Source organism: Spinacia oleracea, chromosome 4 (assembly GCF_020520425.1).
Source record: "Spinacia oleracea cultivar Varoflay chromosome 4, BTI_SOV_V1, whole genome shotgun sequence".
Classification (NCBI taxonomy): Eukaryota; Viridiplantae; Streptophyta; class Magnoliopsida; order Caryophyllales; family Amaranthaceae; genus Spinacia; species Spinacia oleracea.
The window spans coordinates 144,531,211-144,540,520 of NC_079490.1; the positions used below are offsets into that span (position 1 = coordinate 144,531,211).

At 39.7% G+C, this 9,310-nt stretch overlaps 2 protein-coding genes across 2 annotated transcripts; both read right to left on the bottom strand.

Annotated features, from left to right (window-relative positions):
* Positions 1–5,696: 5,696 nt before the first annotated feature.
* LOC130459870 (uncharacterized) lies at positions 5,697–8,061 on the bottom strand. Its single transcript, XM_056827490.1, has 2 exons — positions 6,812–8,061; positions 5,697–6,575 (listed from the first exon to the last, which is right to left on the bottom strand). Exons 1-2 carry the CDS (start codon positions 7,512–7,514, stop codon positions 6,541–6,543), a joined length of 738 nt encoding a protein of 245 aa, XP_056683468.1. The 5' UTR covers positions 7,515–8,061; the 3' UTR covers positions 5,697–6,540.
* LOC130471984 (uncharacterized) lies at positions 7,587–7,952 on the bottom strand. Its single transcript, XM_056842375.1, has one exon. The coding sequence runs from the start codon at positions 7,950–7,952 to the stop codon at positions 7,587–7,589; it is 366 nt and encodes a 121-aa protein (XP_056698353.1).
* Positions 8,062–9,310: the final 1,249 nt, after the last annotated feature.

Below are 9,310 nucleotides of genomic sequence, written 5' to 3' on the forward strand. Positions count from 1 at the left end.
AGCCCAATACAGGATTGCCTTCCAAGGAATTCACGTAGGTCACAACTCTCAATTTTCAAGTAGATAGAAACTGATGCAAATTTAATATTCGAAGCAGGGGCGGACCTATGTTCCCCTAGAGGGGTCCAAAGGGACCCCATTATTTTTGAAAAAAAACTGTAAAATTGATATTGGGGGAATTACTTACAGTTGAAATAGTTAAGTTATATATAATTAACTTACGTTTATAACAATGAAATGTACTTGAAGCATGATGGTTGCTTGAATACTATTTAACCCACGCGACCAGGTTTCGAATCTTCTTAAGTGAAGTTAATTATGGATTTTTTTCATTTATTTTTTACTTTGTCCCCTTTGTTGATCATCTAAATTCTTTATGTTTATTTTTTTTTTCTAGAATGGTTCATGATTTTACTTTTACAAAAACACAAGAAAATAGTAATGTTATTTTTTCTTCAAAGATATTTTGTATTTTTCTTAAGATATACTTCTAGTGGTAATTATTGTAATAAAGTAAATCTCGTTTTAAGTATGAAAAACTCGTTTTTTTCATTTTAAATTGAAATCGCGCCAAGTTATTGTTTGCAATTTGGACTAGGCGTTGAGTTTTATTGCTATGAAAATCCAAAATTAAAGTTCATAAATCCTCCACATATTTTATTATGGCGTTTTTAATATTTCGAGTACTTACCTCTCACCTTTAACCCTCTATAAAAAGCAATTATGAAAAATTAAAAAGCAAATCATAATTTTTTTTTTGGACCCCCATTTATAAATTTCTAGGTCCGCCCCTGCTTCGAAGGTGTTGACCAAGTTGCAGCAAGCCAGGAATCTTCAGTTTATTTGAAAAGAGGATAAGCACTATCTTTACAAAGGAAATGAAAAGAAGGAAGAAGCTAGTATTGTATTACGTGTTACATATGGAGTTATTTTATGACTCTTTAAATTAATTGCTTGCAAGTTGCAACCATGATATTTTTGGCCCATTATACAAGTCATGGGTTATTACTTATTAAGTAAAAAAGCAAAAGGAAATTGTTTTACTCATTTTAGTTCTGGGCACAAAATCTAAGTGAAAAAGAAAAAGTGATCGAGACTCAATCACGAGCAAACACTTAAAATCGTGTACGTGACACAGTCTCGAGGGGTAATTTGTAATGTGACACGTCAGATATTGTTCAAGTCAAAAGTTAAAATATTTACTCAGTAATTATTTGACAGCCGATTAGAAGTATTAATTTGGGTGAAATAAATTTATTAAGCCCATTTTAGTAAATCTAATAAAACTCATTGTAAATGGTTAAAAATCAACAAAATGGGTCAAGAGTCTCATGACTACCAAGTCCAAACATAAAGGCCCATTGTGCATCAAAAACCCTAAAAGCTTCCCTCACCCTATAAATAGAGTACCTTAACTCATTTTTTGAGGAGAAGAAAAACAGACGGCAAAACCTAAATCTCTCACATATTCTCCTGCCAATCAAGTCAAATCACGACTCTCTCCCTAGAAGAAGAACATCAAGCATTCAAATCGACGTGCCGTTCCATTCTAGAAGATCAACCTTGGACGAGATCAAGCCCGGAGGCCCTTATTCAAGAAGATCAAACCATTTCGTGAGCAACACCAAATCAACATCAAATCATCCCGGTGGAAAAAGAACAACAAGCATACAAATATGACGTGCCGTTCTATTTCTACATCAACATTCTTGAACGAGATCAAGCCCGAACGCCCTCATTCACATACAAATCAATTCAGTCCGTGAACCAAGTCAAATTAAAAGTGGAGAACGAATCAGAGGAGCAAACATTAGAGATTGTACCCAAATACAAAATCAATACAAAATATTTTATTCACATTATTTTGATTATATTATTTTTACAGACTCTAAAATTTGTGTTTACACAATCTTTTTTAAAAAAGTTCATTATAGTACCAACTTTTTTTAAAAAAAAGTTAGTTAGTGGCGAACTGGTGATATATATATATACATGAAAGGTAGTCGTCCAAACTCCAAACAATTTTCTTTTATTATATAGTACACTCCGTATAGTTTGTGTTCCATGTTGGATGGCTAATTAGTAATTATAGTACTTCAAGTTGCTCGGATCCTGGCATCAGAGAATGCTCATTACAGATAATCTTGTCTCACAGGAACTCCAAATTTGACTAGATTGGCCTCTCGTTGACTTTTTGTAAATTCACAAATTCATATCCGGCCATAAACTAATCTTAAAAATAAATGACAAAGCCCACACAGGCACACACGGTGGCTTATTGCGCCGGCATAGCCGTCTCAGTAGTTAGAACTCCTATTCGCCACCGACTTAGGCCCTGTTCTTTTGAGTATTTTTTTACTGAAGTAAACTAAACTGAATTGCATGTAGATGAAATGAACCCAATTGAACTGAACTGAACTGATCTGATCTGATGGACCTTAATAGAACTAAATAGAACTGAAATTAAGTCCAAAAGAACAGGGTTTTAGGGTGAGTTTATCCCTAGTCTTGAAGGGAGTTTTGAGGTGAGTTTCAAGCCTAAATCTTGGGATAATATGGTAAAAGACTACACCAAATCTTGAAGTGAGTTTGAAAATCCAAGTCTCACTCAAGACTCTCTTAAGTCTCCACTTTTTTATTCCTCCAATCAAATCATGCCACATCATCAAACTTAATTTATCTTATTTCACCCAACTAATTTATTGATGGTTGATGTATTATTTTGTTTCATTTGCCTTTAAATTTATGTTCTAGATCTTTTGAATTTAATATGTTGTATTATTGTTTCTAATTTGTACGGAATATATGTCAATTTCGAAAATTTTCTGTTTTTTTTTTTCATTTTTTTTTTCTCGAATTATAAATTACTTTGTTTTAGAGCTGATCAATATGGGCCCAGGGGGCTGGCTCGGCCTGACCCAGTCCAAAAATTATCGGGTTTTGGGCATAAGGCTCGACCCGACCCGATTTTTTTATAAAAATTTACGGGCTTTGGACAACGCAAAACAACAATTTTAGTTATAAATTTGGCCCGACCCGAAATTGGCCTGAAACACCCAACTTTTTTTAGCCCGAATAGCGGGTTTTGTGCATACAAAATTGGCCCGAAGCTTGGCCCGGCCCGCCCTGACATAATGGATAATTTTTTTATGTCTACGACCCGACCCGAATTCGGACCCGCGCGACTTTTGATCAGGTCTAATTTGTTTATATACAAGAAAACATAGTTTCAATATTATTTAGAAAATGTACCAAAAAAATATATACATAAAATATTATTTTAAGAGTTAGATGAGTCTAAAGTGAGTCTGGGAATAATGTGTAAAAATAGGGTGAGTTTTGTGTGAGTTTGGATAATGAAAAAGTTAGTGGAAAGCTGATGTGGCAGAGTCTGAAGATTGGAAGTGAGTCTGAGGATAAACTCACCCTTTCCTCCTCGATCCTAAAATTTAGTCACGACGAAATTTGCATAAAAAAATACACATGTTTTTAATATTTTGCCTTATTTGTTCTTCGTACGTATGATAGCTAGCTATATATTGTGAGAGAATTCAATTGTGTGTTTTGTTCATTAACCGTAAATGCATATATACATGATACATTAGGTTTAGGGTTTTGGACTAAGTCAAGCTATACATAATTAATAGAATAATTTACATAAATACAAAAGCATATATGTCGGCTATCACACCCCCGCAGTCAAAGGGGGAGGTTCACGAACGCTTAGACTGTCCCGAAAATCATTGAAGAGTATGCGCGGAAGCCCTTTAGTGAATATATCGGCTATCTGATAGCGAGAAGGAACATGAAGAACACGGACTTCACCCTTGTTAACTTTCTCACGAACGAAGTGAATGTCCATTTCAATGTGCTTGGTGCGTTGATGTTGCACAGGGTTGCCGGTGAGGTATATCGCACTGACATTATCACAATAAACCAATGTAGCCTTGCGGATTGGGCAAGAGAGTTCCAAGAGAAGGTTACGGATCAAACAAGACTCAGAGACGACATTTGCCACCCCCCTATATTCAGCTTCTGCACTAGACCTCGATAAGGTAGGTTGGCGTTTAGAAGACCACGAAATCAGGTTGTCGCCTAGAAAAACACAATAACCGGAAGTGGACCGTCTGATGTCTGGGCAACCACCCCAATCTGCATCTGTGTATGTGACAAGAGAGGCAACAGAAGATTTGTAAAGATGCAAACCAAATGTAAGGGTACCTTGAATGTACCGCAATATGCGCTTAAGCGCGCTCATATGCTCAGTCTTCGGATCATGCATGTGAAGGCACACCTGTTGTACAGCATAAGAAATGTCAGGTCTGGTGAATGTGAGGTATTGTAAGGCACCGGCAAGGCTGCGATAATGGGTAGGATCTTCATAAGGAGAACCTGCACCAGAACTGAGTTTGGAGCCAGTGTCGACGGGTGTGGGAGATGGTTTGCAAGAGGTCATCCCAGCCCGTTCAATGATCTCTTCAGCATATTTCTTCTGAGAGAGGAAAAGACCGCCTGCATGTTGAGTGACTGCAATTCCCAAAAAAATAACTGAGAGGACCCAAGTCCTTCATAGCAAATTCAGAACTGAGGAGAGACATTATCGATTTGCGAAGAGCATCAGTAGAAGCAGTAATAATGATGTCATCAACATACAACAAAATATATGCAGTGTCAGCTCCATGATGATAAATAAATAAAGAGTGATCAGATTTGCTGTGAACAAAACCAATAGAGGCAACATAATCTGCAAACCGTTGATACCACGCCCGGGGAGCTTGTTTAAGACCGTAAAGAGATTTCCGTAGCAAGCATACATAATCAGGGTGGTTAGGATCTCGAAATCCCATGGGCCGATGCATATAAACAGTTTCAGTAAGATTACCATGGAGAAAGGCATTCTTGACATCCAACTGATGGATAGACCAAGAATGAGATAATGCGATGCTCAAAACTGATCGAATGGTAGCTGGTTTTACTACCGGACTAAAGGTCTCAAAACAATCAACGCCCACTTGTTGAGATTGGCCATCACCTACAAGACGAGCTTTATGGCGCTCAAAAGAACCGTCAGATTTCTTTTTATGACGAAAGATCCACAAAGAACGAATAATATTCACATCAGCCGGGGGTGGGACCAACTCCCACGTCTCATTTTCAATTAGAGCATTAAATTCATCCATCATAGCCATTTTCCAATTTGGGTCTTTTAAAGCACTTAAGGGATTTTTTGGGATTGGGGAAATGGACGGAGCGGATGAAGTTTGCAAATTAAAAACCTTTTTGGGCTTATAAATGCCATGCTGACTTCTTGTGGACATTCGGGTGAGAGGGTGGGCTGTAGGTGGATTGGCCGTAGCAGGTGTGGGTGAGCTGGTCGAGCTGGACGAGTTCCCGTGTTGGGCCTGCTGGGAAACAGTGGAGGGAGAAGGCGGGTTGGCGTGTTGTTGAGCAGTAGGGGAAGTGGGCTGGTCCGTTGCACGAGTAAGTGAGAGTGGTTGATTGGGGTCATCAGATTGGGCCGATTGGAGCATTTTAGACACCAAATAGGGAGATGGACCAGTGTCAAGAAAGTCATACGAGGATGGATGGGCTGTATGAGGCTTAGAGAATGGAAAACTATTTTCTTCAAAGAGTACATGCCTGGATATAATAATTTTCCGGTTTGATAAGTCGTAACATTTGTAACTCCGATGATTGGAAGGATAGCCCAAGAATACACATGGTGTGGATCGAGCTTGTAGCTTATGAATAGAGGTTGAGGGGAATAAGGGATAGCAAAGACACCCAAAGACACGTAGATGAGAGTATGAAGGATCTTTTTGGTAAAGAATTTGTGTGGGTGATTTATACCCCAAAACCTTGGTAGGAGTGATGTTGATAAGGTATGTGGCCATTTGAAGGGCGTGATGCCAAAACGTAGGAGGCATGGAAGAGTGAGCTAGAAGGGTCCGAACGATGTTATTTATGGACTTGATTTTGCGTTCGGATTTTCCGTTTTGAGGGGAAGTATGTGGGCATGAGAAACGGAATTGCATTCCATTATTTTCACAAAATTTAGCAAAGGGACCATTGTCAAATTCCCGCCCGTTATCACATTGGAAATTTTTAATGTCCCTTTCAAATTGAGTGTGGATATACGTTTTAAATTTCTGGAAAATAGAGAATACTTGGGATTTATTAGAGATGGGGAATGTCCACAAATAATTTGAGTAGTTGTCCAGAAATAAAACATAATATCTATGGCCCGATGAGCTTAATATAGGTGAAGTCCATAAATCACTGTGAATGATTTCAAACGGAAAATAAGTAAATGACTTGGAATTCTTAAATGGCAGTTTGACATGCTTCCCAAGAGGGCAAGAAGAACAGAAAAAATCATGGCCCTTATTACATTGAATGAGATTACTACGACGAAGAGAGCTTAAAATAGCGTCCCCGGGATGCCCTAAGCGGCTATGCCATAAGCTAGGTGATAAAGCAGTAAATGCAGAAGGAGAGATGTCCCGATTTTTTGTGATTGGGTAGAGATCGCCCGAGCTCTCACACCTCATTAGTGGCTTCCCCGTCCGTAAATCCTTCACAGAAAACCCAAAAGGATCAAATTCAATAGAGCAAGCATTATCACTAGTGAATTTTCGAACCGATACAAGGTTTTTAATGAGTTTAGGGGCATGCAAGATATTGTTTAAGTGCAAAGGAGGGTTAGGGGGGGTAAGGGAAGTGCTTCCATAACCACAAATAGGAATTGAATGGCCATTTCCAACAACAATTTCACGATTAGTGCTCAAATTAAAATAAGACGTGAGAGTACCTGGATTGGAGGTCATGTGAGACGTGGCGCCGGTATCCATGTACCAGTTGTCATCCGGTGGGTTGAGGGAGAGTGTGTGTAATGCTGCCTCAATGTCAGTTGGCGCATAACCATTGCCTTGAGAGACTGATGTTTGGTATGCTTGCGGAGGTCGAGCACCTAAGATACCCGGCTGCTTGTTGTGTGGAGGGCGTGGCTGCCATGTTGTGGGGTAGGGACAAGGCGGGGTGGCCCAGGGCTGAGGGGACCACCCAGCCCACGGTGGATACTGCCAGCCAGGGGGCCATTGTGGTGGCTGAGTTTGCGCCTGCTGCTGAGAAGAATTGGAGCCACGACCGCGGCCACCTCCACCACGGCCCTTATAATTGTTGTTGTTTCCACGTCCGCGACCACCACCATTGCGCCTGTTGTTGTTGTTGTTTCGGTTGTTGTTGTTGGTGGCAGGGGCACGAGCCGGAGCCGCAGGATCATCCGGTGGATTCGCCCCAACAATCAAGGCAGCCTCTCGTGCTGCTTGCTTACCAAGGTTAGACTCTTCCAAGACAAGCATGGAACGAGCCTTAGAGAACGATACCAAGGGGTTGCTGTGTTGGATGAGGGTTGCAACACCACCATAAGCTTCATTCAAACCTGCAACAAGTGTTAGTACCTTACGTTGATCGGACACCGGAGCTCCGACATTGCCAAGTTGATCGGCGAGCATCTTGATACGCTGACAATAGGTGGTGACGCTTGGAAAATCGTCGAGATGAACATGTGACAGTTGGTTCTCAAGTTAGACGGCCCTTGTGGTTTGGTTGTCATGGAAAAGGTCAGCAAGTCGATTCCACGCGTCCATGGCGGTGAGGTCAGGCTCGAGAATGGTGTGAAGGACATCGTTGGATATGGTTCCATATATCCACTGTAACACGATCGCATCAAGGCGATCCCAAAGGCCTTGATCCGCTTCATCGGTTTCGGTATTAGCCGTCTGGTTCTTGCTTGGGATGATGTGGTCGAGCACTTGATAGGCTCGTGTATGAATTTTGAACAAGGTAGCCCACGAGTTGTACTGGGAGCTTTCCATGTCTAGGGTTACAGGGATGAAGTTTTTAACATTGTTGACGGCAAGGGCCGGGTGAAACTTGGTTGTTTCAGCCATGGAAGAAGAAGAAAAGCAAGGAGGAAGAAGAAAGAGATGTGACGGCTATTTATTTTCTCTGGGCTGCTGATACCATGAAAGAATTCAATTGTGTGTTTTGTTCATTAACCGTAAATGCATATATACATGATACATTAGGTTTAGGGTTTTGGACTAAGTCAAGCTATACATAATTAATAGAATAATTTACATAAATACAAAAGCATATATGTCGGCTATCATATTGTTTCAAGTTGCTCAAAACAGGTAGCTGTATGCAGTCTTACATTTTGATTGGCAACTTGACATTTAAAATTTCACAAATTGCTCTTTCCTACTCATATTCATACATTTGTATTCAACTATTGACAAATTAATCACCTACTCTTTACGAAAGAATATAAATTCCAGCAAAATCAATTTAATTAAACTACATTAGTACATTAAACCCCTTCCCTTATTTTCCTTGGTAAACAAATAAAACCAATGACAAAGGCTAAACAAAGTGGTTGGTACGGAGGTTGTGCATTCTCATTCATTTTAAGCACCGTCGTCTGCCTTCTCCTCCAGCCCACGGCCACAACCGCTTTTATGGACCCTAGGGTCACCATGGAAGAATTTACAGTTTTCGCGCTCAAGGAAAAATCAATCAACTCCTCTCGTTACAACACGATCAACTTCCGAATGTATCTTAGCAACCAGGAATCAAAAGGAGCTGTTTACTACGATGCTTTGAACCTTACCTTCTACTACAAGCCTGATAATATTAGTACCATTATTCCCATTGGAAATGTCACTTTTAAAAGCTTCTACCAACGCCCAAGTGGAGGTGATTTTCGACGTGATAATATTCAAGTTAGAGGGGTAAAATGGGAAGATTCTACCACGTCACCAATGATATTTAGGGTGGAGCTAGCCACAATGTTGAGGCATGATACTACTTTCTTTCGGAAGTCAAAACGGGAGCGTTTTGTGATAGGAGCTGACCTCAGAGTCAATGATCAAGGTAATTTGATTAAGAGGAGATTTGGTGTAGGAATTCGACTTAGATCTGGATCTGGAAGGAATAATATACCCCATTTTCAGCTAATTGCCTTCTTTATTTTCTTTTTCTTTCATTTTTGCTAAAATATAGCATAATTGTTTATATTTATGTCACGGATCAGAGTTTGTTTTTACCGTTTCTCGCATTTTTCTACACACATATATAAATGTATAATTGTACAAAACTTGGCTGTTAATTTTGGTTCTCCTTTTATATATATTTACAACTTACGTTTATCTCATTTTTTTGTTCCCGGCATGTTCATCCGAAGATACTACATACATAGATCAGAACATGTTATAGCTAGGGTGTAATTTTAAACACAAGTGTTGAA

Coding starts and splice junctions, on each gene's coding strand:
- LOC130459870 (XM_056827490.1), bottom strand. CDS start 7,514: ATGCTCGCCGATCAACTTGGCAATGTCGGAGCTCCGGTGTCCGATCAA. Junction 6,576..6,811: donor TCACATGACCTCCAATCCAG/GTACTCTCACGT, acceptor TTTTCTGTGAAG/GATTTACGGACGGGGAAGCC.
- LOC130471984 (XM_056842375.1), bottom strand. CDS start 7,952: ATGGCTGAAACAACCAAGTTTCACCCGGCCCTTGCCGTCAACAATGTT.